General features: G+C 45.7%; 1 protein-coding gene across 1 annotated transcript in view; it reads left to right on the top strand.

Annotated features, from left to right (window-relative positions):
* Positions 1-17993, top strand: part of LOC132575754 (voltage-dependent L-type calcium channel subunit alpha-1C-like) — a 621373-nt gene that overhangs the window by 407728 nt on the left and 195652 nt on the right. Inside the window, exon 8 of the mRNA XM_060244444.1 lies at positions 58-230. Coding sequence (XP_060100427.1) covers positions 58-230 — 173 coding nt within the window. The remainder of the gene's footprint in view (positions 1-57; positions 231-17993) is intronic.

Raw genomic sequence — 17993 nt, forward strand, 5'->3', positions numbered from 1 at the left:
CACAATAATTTTGCTTTTATTTTTGCTCTCATCCTATTATCCCTTCCCTCTTGCCAGGGAGTTTTCTAAAGAAAGGGAAAAGGCAAAAGCTCGGGGTGACTTTCAGAAGTTGCGGGAGAAACAGCAGCTGGAGGAGGACTTGAAAGGGTACCTAGACTGGATAACTCAAGCAGAAGATATTGACCCAGAAAATGAAGACGAAGGAATGGATGAGGAGAAGCCCCGAAACAGTAAGCAACTTCCCTCTATTTTTTATGTGTTCCTAGCTGGGAATGAATGTTCAAGATGAGGTGTACTCTCAGAAAATATGTCCATACATGCCATGAAACTACCACAAAATCTTGTTGAGATAGTTTGCCATTTTTCTACATTGTTAACATTTGCTCTATAAAAAACGGGGGGTGGAAAGTATTGAGCACATTTTTGTAAACTAAGAAATGAAAGCATAGACTATACTTTCATGAGGTAAATGCAATCTAAAACAGGGGTGTCAAACATGCAGCCTGAAGGCCAGATGAGGCTCCCAGAGGGCTCCTGTCAGGCCCATGAGCAAGTCTGCTTCCTTCTCCCTCTTTCTTGATTCTTTCTGTGTCACAGCTTGCTTTGCCAGGATTTCTCAATTGCACAGAAGCTATAGAGCAAAACCTCTGTTTTCCCCATTGTCTGAGGGTCCTCTCTTGGGGAGGAAGTGCGTGGAGGGTGGAGAGCTTGCTTTGATACTGACCACAATATTGCAAGAGTGCTAATACTTCAAGCATGTTTTATTTTAAGGGTTTTTTTTAAAAAAAAGTTTGTGTTCTTTATAAAGTTTATATCTCTGCTACCTGGCATTACATTTTATTATGCACATGGCCTGGCCGGACAAGGTCACATTTATGTCAGATCCGGCCCTCATAACAAATGAGTTTGAAACCCTGGTCTAAAATATGCTTCTATTTAATTGCTGCTGAGCCTCTGGACTGGTGACTTTTTTTTAAAGAAAGGGGCAGTGAGTTACTGCAGCCAACTGTATAGTATATTGGTCACCCAGTCTAGTCTTCATCATGTTAACTGCAAAGGTAAAATAACTGCAAAGGTACTGCAGTCTTAAATAAACATGCAGCAGTGTGTTTGGTTGTAATACCAGAGTGCAAATACCTGAATGGCTTCAAAATAACATCATGATTTGTCATGCTATTCTATGGTAATAGGGGGTATGTTCTACCAGAAGGAGTTCTTTGTTGGTATAGAAAAGCATTCATCTTCCTGTGAGTTAATTGAATTGCAAGCACGTTTGTGTTCCAAAACTGAGTTAAATCTCGGGGGCTTTCTTAAGACACTAATTTTCATTTATTTTCTGAACTCTAAAAATGACTATGTTTATGAAGTACAGCAGGAATTAACTAGATTAGCTCCGCCAGACAGGCAGAAATTAATTAATTATAGGCCCCACTAATTTCTTTTCTCAAACTTTAACTTGTGTTTCATGTACATTTAATTTGTCAGAATTTCTTATACACTATTACATTGTTTGAGTATTTTTTTTCCATCTCCTCTGGTCGTACTCATATGGGGATTGAGAAATACAGGCTCTACTCTTGATCCCACTTCTGTATGGCACTTGCCTGAGCCTGTTTTGCAGTGTAAGTCCATGTAAGCTGGTGGTCACTTCAAACCACACTACATTTTTTTTTTACTATTTTGGTTCTAGGGCTTTTTTGTAGCAGGAACTCCTTTGCATATTAGACCACAACCCTGTGATGTAGCCAATCCTCCAAGACCTTACAGGGCTCTTAGTACAGGGCCCACTATAAATTTCAGGAGGATTGGCTACATCAGGTGGGTGTGGCCTTGGGTTGCCAAGTCCCAAGCATTCTGGAACAACACAATGATGTCACCGAGAAGTGACGTCTTCACGCCGGTGATGTCGCACGTGGCCGCTCTAGGCGTTTCTGGGAAAACTCTTATGATTTTCCCAGGCGCTCTAGCCATTTGGGAGGGGAAAACTCTATGGTACCCTTTGTACCATAGAGTTTTCCCTCCCAAATGGCTAAAGCGTCGGGGGAAAACAGAATTTCCCTGGAAATGCCTAGAGTGGCTGCTGCATGACATCACCAATGTGATGATGTCACCTCTGGATGACGTCATCGCTAGGGTTGCCAATCCCCAGGTGGGGGCAGGGGATGCCCCGGTTTGAAGACCCTCACCCCGCTTCAGGGACATCAGAAAGCGGGGGAAGGGGAGGGAAATGTCTGCTGGGGACTCTATTATTTCCTATGGAGACGTTTTCCCATTGAAAATAATGGAGAATTGATTTGTGGGTATCTGGGGCTCTGGGGGGGCTGCTTTTGAGGTACAGGCAGCAAAGTTTCAGCATAGCATTCAGTGCCTCTCCCCAAAATACCCCCCAAATTTCAGAAAGATTGGACCAGGGGGTCCAATTCTTTGAGCCCCAAAAGAAGGTGCCCCTATCCATTATTTCCTATGGAAGGAAGGCATTTAAAAGGTATGCAATCCCTTTAAATGCGATGGCCAGGACTCCCTTTGGAGTTCAATTATGCTTGCCACACCCTTGCTCCTGGCTCCACCCTCTTGTCTCCTGGCTCCACCTCCAAAGTCTCCTGGTTCCACCTCCAAAATCCCCAGATATTTCTTGAATTGGACTTGGCAACTCTAGTCATCATGGCGGCGACATAGGGGGAGGTTCCCCCCACCGGCCCAATGTGAGCCAGTGGGTTGGGAACCTTTTGGGCGGGGAACCCCTGCCCGGACTGGAGGCTTGGCAGCCCTAGTGTACCCTATTATGCAAAACAGTTCCTGCTACAAAAAAGCCCTGCCCATACCCAACTTGCTTTCTTCATGATCACACAGCAACTATGGGGAAAGGCAGCCCCCAGGAGCCCAGTTGGGACCCACAGCATGGAGAGAGGAGGGGCTCCTGCCCCCTCCCCCACTGGCCTGGGTCTCTTCTCTATATGTAGAACAGCTCTACCTTTTAGCAAGATTACCCTTCCAGCTTCAGCAAAAGCCTTGCGTTACTCCCTGAATGGCTGAGTCAAGGTGCAGAGGCAAGGAGAAGGTTTACTTGGATGAATAACATGTGCTAGACACCAAGTCTTGTATTTGTCCATCCAAATGCATTGGTTCATAATAACATGGAGGTAGTACATATGGTTCAAACTCACTTTGTGCACTTAAGCATTATCCAACCAAACCATTATTTCAAAGGAATGGCATTTACATTTGTGGAAAAGGAGGTAACAATTTTTTGCCAGTTCTGCCCTGCTGCACACCCCAACTTTGTCCCCTATGCTATTTAGGTCTGTGGCGCTCCCAGGTACAGAATTTCAGGGCATAGTGGGTTGCAGCAGGAGAGGGAAGAAGGGAAGTTCTACTCTGCAGAGACTGCCAGTGGTTGCACATGTGCCAATAATTATGCAAATGTTGAGGACTAGTGGTGCAATAGATAACGAATGAAATGCCATTACCCCATGGCTCTCTAGAGTGGCTGCGTATGATTTAATAATGCTTTGGCCCAGGGGTCATTTTGTAGAAAAATAGGTGGTGGAGCTCATTCAGGGATTGTTGTGCAGCTGCACCTACTATTCAATGGACAAGGTGGGGAGGAGAAGGGGTTCAGGAGCTGCACTCCTGTGAGCTCCTGCTGAATCTGAGGCCCGCTTTGGCCATATTTTGAAATCTGCCTCTTGTATAAGTGAGTTATGCATGGCAGTTATTTTTTAAAAGGGGTTGTTCTATTTTTTTTCAAAGGTTGGTAATCTTTTGGAAAATACAAAAATAAATTTATAAAAAGTACCAAGTGACAGATATCGGGGCAGGACAGCTATTTGGGCTTTAGTCGTTGTATCCTCTCAAGAGAGACATTCAATTCCACCTCCTGCTCCTAGAACCTTTAATTCACTGTTGAGGAACACTTCTGGGCCAAAGGTGAATGTAAAAGAAACCTTCTTTTAGAGGATTCAATCATAAAAGTGCACTGCAATGGGATTGATGCCCAGAATCAGTCAGCTCTTCATGTAGCTGAGCTGGAAAAACAATGGCAATCTATGTATCTTCCTTCATAACTATGTAGAAGTGACTGAGACAATATGCTAGTGGTGACAAGTACAAGAGTTTTGGCCGCATATCAGAGTTAGTGTCTGAATTATAATAAGAAATAAGAAAGTACTAAAAGGGGAGGCCTCAGTGAAAAAAGAGAGAAGATCAAGAGGGAGTGAAATAGAAAGAAAAGGATGAGAGAATAGTTGAATGGTCAAACTAGTACAGTACTTCTTTTGATTAACATCACATTTGCGCCCCCCAACATAAAGACATGAGGCATCCATATGGAGGTAGAAAGTGCCCCCAAGGCACAGCTGACTTAGTGACCTCCTGTAGGGCGTTCTAGGCAAGAGACATTCAGAGGTGGTTTGCCATTGTCTACCTCCATGTCACATTCCTTGGAAGTCTGCCATCCAAATACTAGCTGGGGCAAACCTTGCTTAGCTTCCTAGATCTGACAAGATTGGGCTCATCTGGGCTATCCAAGTCGGGGCATCTTTATGGGTTTGTTAGTGGCTGATCTACATCCATTATACATCCCTGAATTAGTGTAAGTTGATGCTATAAATCAGGGCTGGCCAAACTGTGGCTTGGGAGCCACATGTGGTTCTTTCACACATATTGTTTATTTATTTAATTTATTTTCGTAGATTTATAGGCCACCCTTTCCCATAGTGGGCTCAGGGCGGCTTCCAACACATTAAAACAATCAAATCAATTTAAAACAATTAAAACAGTTTAAAATTAAACAATTATGCCATAACTCACAATTAGGTAGGGCAGCAAAGATTGTATTAGGTAGGGCAGCGAAGATGTGTGACTTTCAAAGCCCCCACTGCCCCATTGCCAGCTTGGATAAGGCATTTGTCTCTTTAAATCCCTTCTTCAAGCCAAGACAGCCAGCAGCTTGAAGAATTCATTTAAAGTTAAAGTTGCCTTTTTTTTCCATTTCTCCCTCCTTACCCATCTATTTGCTTCCCTCCCTTCCTTCCTTCCTTCCTTCCTTCCTTCCTTCCTTCCTTCCTTCCTTCCTTCCTTCCTTCCTTCCTTCCTTCCTTCCTTCCTTCCTTCTGATGGCTCTCAAACATTTGATGTTTATTCTGTGTGGCTCTTACATTAAACAAGTTTGGTCACCCCTGCTATAAAGCAACCTACCACAGCTACCTGGGTTCTGAGTAAGCCTTCCCTGGCTCAAGACTTAGCCCAAGTTACTGCTTGTTTCTTATCACCTGCACATAAAACAATGTCTGAAAATGTTAAGACTTATCCCCCATGTACCGCTTCGGCAACTAAGGGTACATCTAGCGCTGCTCAACTCCCAAGGGCATTTTCAAGCCAATGATGGTGAAGCTTGGGAACATTCCCTCCATCCTTAGATACGATGGAGATCAGCACAAACAGAATGAAGTACCTGCCCATATCCTCAACTGCCATCCAACACCATTAGACAAGAGGAGGATTAAGGCTCCTCCAGCCTAGACTTTGGTCTGAAAGTGAAGGTTAGAGCTGATACAAGCAATTTTGTCTTCAATGAAATGAGCAAAATTGTCACATCAGGTTACAAAGTCCTCAGTTACAAGAAGATGAAAATATCACTAGCCTCTAACCACTTGGAAGCAATCCGTGGAATGAAACTGAGAAGATGTAATAGCATTAGAGAAGAAAATTTTATCCTCTGGCATCACTGCCACAGAACAGTCCATCAAATTCACCCTAAAGCAGGTTTGATTGGATTCTGTCTGTCTCCCGCCCCCCCCCCACCCAAACTTGTGCTCAAGCTACCTGCCTGTCCATCTTTATTCCCCAAAGTCCTCATTAAACTATGGTGTCACACAGCAGCAGGAAGAGGCCTCCTTGGAACTTCATCACCTATTTTCTAAATCAACTTAGTATTCCTAGAGCAGACTGGGGGCTCAGCATCTTGACTTCAAAAACGCCATTTTCCTTGAACATCTACAGGTTTTCCCAGCAGCACCAACCCTGCTTCCCCTGCTCTCATGCATTTCATCTCAAGCAGCCCCTTCAGCAGGGGCCAAAGCACTTCAAAAATCTTCCACTCCCCTCACACCCGGCTGCGTAAATAGGTTCTTGGAAGATTAACTGGGTACAAAGAGCTGTAGTTTCTAAAACAGAGCACATTAAACGATATGAGTTTCCTGGGATCAGATAGGCAGCCTCGCCGTTTAATTTGAGCTGTTAAAATGTGGCATTTATGGGCATTGTATTACTTTAATATTAAAAAAAAGAAACCCAGTTCAATGCTGTAGCCATTAAGTGCACAGCAGTTTTCTGAACTTTCGTTATGCTGCTTTACTGCACTGTCAGAGATATTGCAGGAGTGCCTGAGAAAGGCAGATATCCTTTTGGAACGGGAGCATATGGTTTCCCCCTCCCCCGTTGCATTTTAGTTTCCCTGCATAACACCAGGCTTTGGATTCAGTGGGAGTTCACAAGAGTGCAGCTCCTGAACCTTTCTGAGAGTTCCTCCTCCTACTGAGAGTTCCACCTCCTTGTCCATTAAATAGTATGTGCAGCTGCATATTGGCTTCATGGTCAGGAATTCCATTGCCTCTAAACTCGAAAACCTGCCAACAGGTCACTCAGATCGCATCATGTCTATGCGCCTCCCTCTTCAAAACAAGCAGCATGCAACACTCTTCAGTGTGTATGCCCCAACCCTTCAAGCAGATTCTGCAGAAAAGAATAAGTTCTATGCTGATCTACTCAACCTCGTACGGAAGACCCCTACAGAGGACAAGGATATCTATCTTGGCGACTTCAATGCCAGAGTAGGTAAAGACTCATAAGCCTGGAAAGGAATACTTGGCAAACACGGCATTTGCAGCTGCAATGATAACGGGCGCCTCCTGCTAGAATTCTGCACGGAGCATCAGCTCACCATTACCAACACTATCTTCCAGCAGAAGAACAGTCTAAAGACAACCTGGATGCACCCATGGTCCAAGCATTGGCACCTTATTGACTACATTCTGGTGCGCCAGAGAGACCTTCGAGATGTCTTACACACCCAAGTAATGCCCAGTGCAGAATGTCATACGGATCATTGTCTTGTACGCTGCAATCTTTGTCTTCACTTTAAATCTACACCCAGGAGAGGCGGTATCCCCCGGAGGAAGTTTCAGGTTGGCAGCCTTCAGTCAGCCGAAGTTAGAGCTGCCTTCCAGGCAAAACTCCAGACAAGAATTGAGGACCCCAGCCACCTCACAGATCCTTCTCCAGAAGCACTCTGGGAACACCTAAAAACTACCATCCTGTTGACCTCTGAAGAAGTCCTCGGGTTCTCCACAAGGAAGAACAAGGACTGGTTTGACAAGAACAATCAAGAGATCCAAGAATTACTGGCGAAAAAGAGATCTGCCTTCCAAGCACATCTTGCTCAGCCCTCCTGTCCTAGGAAAAAAGCAACCTTTCGCGCTGTATGTAGCAACCTCCAGCGCAAGCTTCGAGACATTCAGAACGAGTGGTGGACCAAGCTTGCAGAGAGAACCCAGCTGTGTGCAGACACTGGTGATTTAAGAGGGTTCTACGAAGCCCTGAAGGCAGTATATGGTCCATCATATAAGGGTCAGAGTCCCTTGCGTAGTGCAGACGGCCAAGTGCTCCTCACAGACAAGGCATCCATACTGAACCGGTGGTCGGAGTATTTTCAGGTTCTCTTCAGTGCCAATCGCGTAGTTCAAGATTCAGCAATCCACCTCACCCCACTTCAACCAGTGAAAACAGAGTTGGATGAGATCCCCACCGTAGAAGAGACTGTTAAAGCCATCAAGCAACTGAAAAGTGGCAAGGCAGCGGGAGTTGATGGAATCCCACCAGAGATCTGGAAGCATGGGGGCATAGTACTACATTGCACACTTCACAAAGTACTTGCCACCTGCTGGGAACAAGGCAAACTACCACAGGACTTTCGCGATGCAATCATCATTACTCTACATAAGAACAAAGGGGAAAAGTCAGATTGCTCCAACTACTGGGGGATAACCCTGCTCTCCATCGCAGGCAAAATCCTTGCTAGAATACTCCTGAACAGACTGGTGCCCACCATTGCAGAAGAACTCCTCCCAGAGAGCCAGTGTGGCTTCAGACCTAACAGGAGCACCACCGACATGGTATTTGTTCTCAGGCAGCTCCAAGAGAAATGCAGGGAACAGAACAAGGGTCTATATGTGACTTTTGTCGACCTTACCAAAGCTTTTGATACCGTTAGCAGGAACGACCTGTGGCAAATCTTGGAACGTTTCGGATGTCCCCCAAGGTTCCTCAGTATGGTCATCCAGCTACATGAAGACCAGCGAGGCCAAGTTAGACACTGCAACGATCTCTCGGAGCCCTTCCCAATAGGTACAGGTGTAAAGCAAGGCTGCGTTCTCGCGCCAACTCTCTTTACGATCTTCTTTAGCATGATGCTTCAAAGAGCCGCAGTAGATTTAGATGATGACGATGGTGTCTACATCCACTATCGCACCGATGGCAGCCTGTTCAACCTGAGGCGACTAAAGGCCCACTCCAAGACAATGGAAAAACTTATCCGCGAGCTACTGTTTGCTGATGATGCTGCACTCGTCTCCCACTCGGTATCAGCTCTGCAGCATATGACGTCCTGCTTTGCAGAGGCTGCTAAGCTATTTGGCCTAGAAGTTAGTCTGAAGAAGACAGAAGTTCTCCACCAGCCTGCACGCCAGGAAGATTATCACCCTCCTTGCATCACTGTGGGTGAATCAGTTTTGAAGACAGTCCAGCAGCTCAGCTACCTGGGGTGCATCATCTCCTCAGACGCCAAGATCGACAAGGAGATTGACAATAGACTGGCAAAGGCAAACCGTGCATTTGGCCGACTGCATAAAAGAGTGTGGAGCAACAAGCATCTGAAAAAAGGCACAAAGATCAATGTTTACAAAGCGGTTGTGATGACAACCCTCATCTACGGCTCTGAATCGTGGGTATTATACCGTCATCAGCTGCGACTCCTTGAGCGCTTTCATCAGCGCTGCCTTCGCACCATCCTCAACATCCAGTGGAGTGACTTTGTGACCAACACTGAAGTCCTCAAGCGGGCGGAGGTTACAAGCATCGAGGCATTGCGGTTGAAGACGCAGCTGCGCTGGGCAGGGCATATCTCCAGGATGGAAAACCACCGCCTTCCTAAGATTGCCCTGTATGGCGAACTTTCCACCGGCCATCGAAATAGAGGGGCACCAAAGAAGAGGTTCATGGACTCCTTGAAGAAATCCCTTGGTACCTGTTGCATTAACCATCACCAGTGGTCTGACCTAGCCTCAGATCGCAAAGCATGGAGGCACACCATCCACCAGGCTGTCTCTTCTTTTGAGAACGCACGCATAGCTGGTCTTGAGGACAAAAGGAGATTGAGGAAGAATCGTACTGCGACAGCACCAATCCCAAATCAGACTTTTCCCTGCAGCCACTGTGGCCGGACCTGCCTGTCCCGCATTGGTCTTGTCAGCCACCAGCGAGCGTGCAGCAGACGTGGACTACTGCACCTTTCTTAAATCTTCGTTTGCAAAGTCAAGCCGAGAGAGAGAGTTACCCAGATCTCCTCCGGAACCCTTTTTAAAGATGGGGGTGACATTTGCTACCTTCCAGTCCTCAGGAACCGAGGCAGATGTCAATGAAAGATTACATATTTTTGTCAGAAGATCCACAAGTTCAATTTTGAGTTCTTTCAGAACTCTTGGATCTATGCCATCCGGACCTGGTGACTTATTAGTTTTTAATTCGTCCATCAGTTGTAGGACCTCCTTTCTTGTCACCTCAATCTGGCTCAGGTCTTTCAACACCCCTTCCAATAGAAGTGGTTCCAGAGCAGGCAAACACTTACCATCTTCCACAGCTGTCAAAGCCTTGCAGCTGACTCTAGAAAACCCCCACCTTAAAAATGTATAGGACTGGAGAATATGTGAGAACCTATTCTTACATCATTTCTGGGGTTAGGAACTGGGCTTCCACATCAAAGATTGTGACCTGCAGGTAGGCTTAAACTTTAGCACTTGTCTTTCCAGAAGCTATCCCATGGTGTTTCTCTTACATTGATTTGCCTACTGTTGTTTGGAAGAATTAGCAATAAAGGATAGTGACAGCAGTCACTGATAATGTCACTGCTGTCCCAAAATTATGCGATTGCCTCCAAAATATATGAAATTGGGCCATTGAAGGGGGTGGGGAATAAACAAGTTTATTTATAATGATGACATTATTAACATATTGACTGCCTCTCTTCAGCAGCAAAACCTATGCTTCATTGTCCCACAGTTTTCACTGTTTCTCTTCTTTGCTAATCTTTGGGGGAATCTGAGATCATAAAACAAAATGGAAATAGAAAAAGAAAGCTTTTTGTTTTTTGGAGAAACATCGACTGAGGGGTGATTTGATAGAGGTTTACAAGATTATGCATGGGATAGAGAAGGTAGAGAAAAAAGTGCTTTTCTCCCTTTCTCACAATACAAGAACTTGTGGACATTCAATGAAATTGCTAAGCAGTCAGGTTAGAACTGATAAGGGTGATTAACACATGGAATTCACTGTCACAGGAGGTGGTGGCAGCTACAAGTATAGACAGCTTCAAGAGGGGAATGGATAACCATATGGAGCAGAGGTCCATCAGTGGCTATTAGCCACAGCATACTGTTGGAACTCTCTGTCTGGGACAGTGATACTCTGTATTCTTGGTACTTGAAGGGGGCACAGTGGGAGGGCTTCTAGTATCCTGGCCCCACTGATGGACCGCCTGATGGCACCTGGTTTGTTGGCCACTGTGTGACACATAATGTTGGACTGGATGGGCCATTGGCCTGATCTAACATGGCTTCTCTTATGTTCTTATATTCTTAAACACACACACTCTTCTTTTTCAGTCTTTTCCCATAGTTACTACCAAGAGAAAGTAAATTCTGTCTAGCAGAATGCAGAGTAGAACCGATTCTTGTATCCAAAAGTTCTTGCAGAGAGGGGGGGTCACCAGCAGGAGGAAGGAGATATGAAAGACTTATTAATTTGAGACAGGTTTTGGGACACCAGTGTGATATAGTGGTTATGTGTGTTAGACTAGTATCTGGGAGACCCAGTTTCACATCCCCACATGTGCCATCAAAGATCATGGGATGACCTTTGGCCAGTCACATTCTCTCATACTAACCTACCTCGCAGGGTTGCCATAAGGATAAAATAAATGAGAAGAGAATGACAGAAAGGTGGGGTATAAATTAATTAAATAAATAAATGATGGCAAAACACAACAACAAACCTGGAGTAATCAGTCAGAAAGTGCTCTTTGGGGGCAGGGGGTCTTCTGTGTGGCCCTTGGTCTGTGTAGAGCACCCTAGGGATTGGTCTTGTCCCCAATGTTGTTTTAACATTTATATGTGCCTTCTAACAGTACTGTAGTACTGTGGGACTGAACTTTCTGCTCACGACCTGAGTTCAATTCCGGCGGAAGCTGAATTCAGGTAGCCGGCCCAAGGTTGACTCAGCCTTCTATCTTTTCGAGGTCGGTAAAATGAGTACCCAGCTTGCTGGGGGGAAAGTGTAAAAGACTGGGGAAGGCAATGGCAAATCACCCCGTAAAAAGTCTGCCGTGAAAACGTTGTGAAAGCGACAGAAACAACTGGTGCTTGCACAGGGGACCTTTCCTTTCCTTTCTAACTGAGCTCATCAGGAGGTTTGGGGTTAGTTGCCACCAGTATGGTGATGATACCCAGCCCTTCCTCCCATTGGAAGAACAACCAGAAGCAGCTTTCTCTTCTGTAACCTGGACATTGCAGTTGGATGGCTGAACAGAGTTGGTTGAAAATCAATTAACTACTGAAGTCATTTGGCTGAGACTGGGCTAGGGTTGCCAAGTCCAATTTAAGAAATATCTGGGGTCTTTGGGGGTGGAACCAGGAGACTTTGGGGGTGGAGCCAGGAGACATTAGAGGTGGAGCCAAGATCAAGGCTGTGACAAGCATAATTGAACTCCAAAGGGAGTTCTGGCCATCACATTTAAAGGGACAGCACACCTTTTCAATGCCTTCCTTCCATAGGAAATAATGAAGGATATGGGCACCTCCTTTTGGGGCTCATAGAATTGGACCCCCTGGTCCAATCGTTTTGAAACTTGGGGGATATTTTGGGGAGAGGCACTAGATGTCGTACTGAAAATTTGGTGCCTCTACCTCAAAAAATAGCCCCCCCAGAGCCCTAGATACCCACGGATCAAGTCTCCATTATTTTCTATGGGAATAAATCTCCATAGGGAATAACAGAGTTCCCAGCAGACATTCCCCTCCCCTCCCCCCGCTTTCTGATGACCCTGAAGGGGGGGAGGGCCTCCAAACTGGGGGGATCCCCTGCCCCCACCTGGGGATTGGCAACCCTATTGCCCTCCCTTTCCTTCAGCTGCCCACGGCGCTTCCCACGAGTGAAAGGAAGAGATGCAGAGGACATACCGACAGCTCTCGCAGCTTGCAAGCCAGTGTCAGCCGAGAATCCCCGCTCCCCGTACACACCCAGTCACCTAGAGGTATCAAAAGCGGGGCGCGGGGCTCAACAGCTTGGACCACTGCTCAGGTCGCCCCTCCATCCCCTCCCCTTGGCATGCACCCTCTGGGTCTCTTCGAGCCAGTTTGGTGTAGTGTTTAAGTGTGCAGACTCTTATCTGGGAGAACCGGGTTTGATTCCCCACTCCTCCACTTGCACTTGCTGGCATGGCCTTGGTTCAGCCATAGCTTTGACAGAGGTTGTCCTTGAAAGGGCAGCTGCTGTGAGAGCCCTCTCCAGCCCCACCCACCTCACAGGGTGTCTGTTGTGGGGAAGGAAGGTAAAGGAGATTGTCAGCCGCTCTGAGACTCTTCGGAGTGGAGGGCGGGATATAAATCCAATATCTTCTTCTTCTTCTTCTTCGCTACCAGGCAACGCGCCTTACCTTTCCCTGAGCAGCAGCTTCTGCAGTCGCCGGGGCCGGGAAGCTTGCGGAGGGCGGAAAGGTGGAAAGTCACAACCAGTAGCCTCAGCCAATGGGACGCAGAGGTTGCCGGCATCACACCTCCCACCCTGGAAGACCAGAGCCCTCCCGCTGCAAAGTTTCGTTTCTCTGGGTCTCTCACAGGAAGGTGTGGCCAACGATGGAAGGCGGCGACGGCATCCTCACTGCATTTCCCAGGAATCCCAGGGCTGGGCGATGTACGGCGCAGCAAAAAGGAAGAGCCTCCATTACGAAGGCTGAGGCTTTCCGACCAGGAGACCATCCTGCCGCTCCTTGGCGCCGTTTTCCCCCTCCCCCCGCTTCCATTTTTTTGGGGAGCGGGGGAAGAGGCTGGAAATTCTGGGGTCCCCCGCCAGGGCGGGAGGGTTGGGAAGCCTAGACTGGGCCTGTGGGGTAGGATTGCAGTTTGACTTACCTGGCCAGCAGGGGTCTCCTGACGTCTGTTGGGAGACAGAAGTGATGTTTGACATTTTAGGGTCTGCTTCCAGTTTTGGGCCCAGTCATGGGGGTGATGCTCTTTTTGAGCAAAACTCTATGGTAAATCTTGAAACTCATAAATCTATGGTAAATCTTGAAGCTCATTGATTCACAAATCTTGAGCAGCCAAAGACATTTATTATTTCTTTATTTTTTATGTGCGGGCTAAAAGGACAGAGACAAATTTCGGAATTGCTAGAGTGATCTTAGGATCCTTATCACTGAGCAAAAGAGCCATGGTTTCCAGAGTATGGAGAAACAATTGGTTGAATAAAAGTTTAAAACAGTAATCCCTCATAACCTCAAAAAAAAATCTGCATTCCAGCCAAGCATGAAAGGATGTATAAATCCTGTTAAGGCCACAAGGGCAAATCAGTATAGGGCCTATTTAGAAATTTCCCTTAAAAAGCCATTGTAGGTATAATGTTCTGCATTAATGTTCTGCAATTATTGCTCTACAATAATGTGGGATGGTAAGATAGTTCATGGGGCGGGGGGGAAGGGGGAGATAAAGATTTTGGATGATAGGCCAAAAAAATAGGGGTAAGCATATTCTGTGAGCTCTCAGGTTCAAACTACCATGGTCAATTTTGAGGACTCGTTTTTTGATCAGAGAAATTGCTTTGGTTTTGCCCATCTCAAAAATATCATCAATCAACATTCTGACTTCCATCAGTTTCTCATCCAGGGTTTTCATCCAAGTTGATCTGTAGGTATCCTGATTTAAAGCAGCTAACAAACCATCTTCAGAAAAGAGCTGTTTTAATCTCAGTTTGAAGGCAAAAAGCCATGCTCTTGCTTCCAAGGATATCTGTCCACATTCTACTTGTATGTGATGTTCAACATACAACAGGGAATATTCAATATTTTCCTTAAGAATTGGTTTAGGAGTTGGCTAATATTATCAGAGATAATTTCCCCCCAAAATGCTAAAGCATCCCCCATGTGAAGTGCCAGGCACAATTACATCACTTCCAGGTCATTATGCCAGGCACATTGAGCATGCCGAAGCTCTTCGGGGGCAGGGCTCCCCTTCTGCCATCAAGTTCTATGGCAGCAGGTATGAGGCCCTGAAATTGCGTGAAACCCCACCCCTGGTGGCAGGAAATAAGAACCCTAAAGAGGGTAGTAGTGCTACAGTTGCCAACTCTAGGTGGGAAAATTCCTGGAGATTTTAGGAGTGAAACCTGGGGAGTGTGGAGCTTGGTGAGGGGAGGGACTTGCAATTCTGGGAGATCTCCAGGTCCTACCTGGAGGATGGGAACCCTATCAAGTGCCCAACAGCTGATGAGTAAAGAGGCTAATGTTCCTATATTAGTTTGAAATAATCTGGGAAAGACTTGACTGCAGGCATTCAGCGTTTTTCTGTTTTCCTTAGTCAAGTCATTCAGTGTAAATATACTCTTCAAACTTCCAGATTACATAGGCCTGGTGACTAAAATATATGAGAAACCAAGATCAGAATAGCAAGGGATATTTAAGGTTAGAAATTAGTTTACTTTGACAGCTGCGTGAGGGAAGATTGCATAACACCTGCCCACACAAGGCCTAATTCAAGGTAATGTTATCTGTGCCTCAATTCTATGAATGCTCTCCAAAGTATTTGCAAACTACAAAAGTGACTGCTTCAATCCCATTAAATATGTTTGAGTCCCCCCCCTCCCCTGCCCCATTCAATTTGGTGTAATTTATCCATTTTTAGTGTCTGTCTGAAGAGGTGCAAGAGCTAAAATTACCTGCTTGAAAAACTTGCTTTAAGAGGAAAGCCCTTTAACTAGAAGAATCCTTGTTTAACCTCTTGGTCCTGAGGTAAAAACACTGCCTGTGCCTACAGTCTCTCATTTCCACACCCCATAAGATTTTATGATAATGTAATGGTTAGTATTAGGCTTGCTATTGTGTTAGCAGAAATGCCTGAAGGAATACTCCTGTGGAGAGCTCTGTTCAACATTACAAATATATTTAGCAGACGGTGCATTATGTTGGCAGGTAGTTAAGATATTGAAAGGTGTTTTATTCTTATTCCAGGCAATGAGCAGGGAGCCTACAGTTTTGATTTAGAAAACTTAATTTAAAAAAAACAACAGCATAATGCTGTGGAACCTTGAAGTTACAAGCACTTTGGGAACTGAGTTTGGGCTAGTTAATACATGTATATCCCAATAAAGTGGTAACGCTTTTCCTTGATTATACAATTTCCAATTTCAGATGGTAAATTACATGTTCATATTATCCCCCTTCCCTTCCCCCACAAGTTCCCTGCATACACAAAGCTTAACAAGTTAAGGAAAAGGATTTAGTGAGCTTTCTCTGTAAGACATTGTTTTTATATAGTGCACAGTTCCTTTTTATGGGAAACAGTCAGATATGCAGCCACCCCCTGCAATGAGAAATGACAGATCCCAGGAACTGCTTTACCAAATTTTGCACTGAATGTTCTAATTGGCCTTTTATTCAGAACCCTGCAACATTTGTGGCAGAAGTCTTTTCTCCTCTAGAGACTTTAGGCTTCCATTTGCCTTTTGGGGAATAAAAACAGTCCTTCCCCTTCATTTGTTCTCTTTCAGGGGGTGATAAATCAGAAGGGCTTGGGAACATATGTTGGGATCACTGGAAGGAGGAAATGTTTACACATGGTTATATTGCTGCTGCACAGTGCCTCTGCTATTTTAGTACATATTTAGACCAAAGTTAAAGCCTGACAGGCTTGGAACTTACTCAGCACTTTTTCCCTTTCCATAGTGGATCTCACCAATGGCCCACTTTACTATGTGTCTTCTCTTTGATTTCAAGGTAGTTTACAAGAACATGGCTAGAAGCAAAATGCAGGGAATTCAGTACAAGGGTTGCCAGGTCCAGCTCAGGAAATATCGGGGGACTTTGGGGATGGAGCTGGGAGACTTTCCCATTCCCTAAAAACACATAAATAAAAATACAGCAGTGCAGTTCCCCTGAATACAGTCATTTCCTCCTCTTTTTTGAATTCAAATGGTTCCATGCAGGGTCGGATTAACAGTTAGGCAAAGTAGGCACTGGCTGATGGGCACCCATGCCTTTAGGGGGCCTGGGCCAGCTTCCCCCCCCCATTCCACCGTCCCGCCCCCCCCCCCCCCCCGCTTGCAGCCCTTTCACTGCACAAGCAGCCAGCAACTGAGCTGCTCTTTGGTGCGGCTGCTGCTGGCAGCATTGCCAAGTTTGCCTCTCTGTGTCTCCCCCCCCCAGCTTTGTCAAAGGGGCTTTTGAGAAGGTACCTGCAGGCTGCAGCGGGGGCCACGGGTGGCAGGTGCTCCAACTCTGAGATAATGTGTGAGGGCCCCCCCCCGAGATTTTGACTGCCTAGGGGCCTTCACGGGGTTTAATCCGGCACTGGTTCCATGGCAGCTGCATGAAAGTGAACTTTCTCACACAAACACACGCACTCACAAAATAGCCAAAATAAACAGTTTGCATGCCCACACTTTTGTGATCTTCCTGGGACAATGATATAGATAGCTTTACTCACTGGAGTTGCTGAATGGAGTGATCTGCTGTATTTCAGCCAACTTACAGAGAGAGAGGTCTAGGGGGTGGAGTTTTCCTCTGTCCCATACTCAGGTTCTAGTAAACTCTTTACTGTCTCTTTTTCTATGCAAACAGCGTCTGAAAGGAATGCAAAATGAACAGAAAGATTGGGCTTTCTCACTTCCTCTCTCTCTCTCTCTCTCTCTCATATACAAACACACACCATACGCACACAGCTTCAGTCTTGCTGAGATTTAAAAGCACACACACCCCATCCAAAACAGAAGCAGTTGCAAGCCTCTGAACCTACCTAAGATCTAAAAGCACATGGTGGCTGTTGGGGCAGGGCTTCACCCCACCAACCAGCTGGCTGGTGGTGGGGAAGAGCCTGCATATCTGAAGAATCCCCTGCCCAGACCTGGGGACTGACAAGCCTATTGAGTACGGATCACTCCAGGTCTTTCTTTTCATATTCTAATTCATAGAGTTTTTTGTTACAAATGAAATGTGTTTTAACCTTGTATTACTAAATCTGCAAACATATCCTCATTCTTTAAAGTAGCTGGGTGCCACAAGGTATGATCTGAGAAAATGAGAGACAATGTAAGAATATAAGCAGGGCTTTTTTTGTAGAAAAAGCCCAGCAGGAACTCATTTGCATATTAGGCCATACCCCTGATGTCGCTATTGATTCACGCAGGGTTTTTTTGTAGAAAAAGCCCAGCAGGAACTCATTTGCATATTAGGCCACACCCCCGGCAGCAAGCCAGCAGGAACTGTGTTCCTGCTCCAAAAAAGCCCTGAATATTGCCTTGCTTCTGTCTTCAGCAGTGACCAACTAACTAACAAGCAGGGAATTATAGGATAGAAAAAGCTATCTGCATTGTTGTACCCAGCAACTGGTATTAGGAGGAATAAAGAGAAGTTCCTTTGTTAGTTGTCATGGATAATATCCATTGCTGGATCTAGCGCA

This window comes from Heteronotia binoei, chromosome 8, assembly GCF_032191835.1.
Source record: "Heteronotia binoei isolate CCM8104 ecotype False Entrance Well chromosome 8, APGP_CSIRO_Hbin_v1, whole genome shotgun sequence".
Taxonomy (NCBI): Eukaryota; Metazoa; Chordata; class Lepidosauria; order Squamata; family Gekkonidae; genus Heteronotia; species Heteronotia binoei.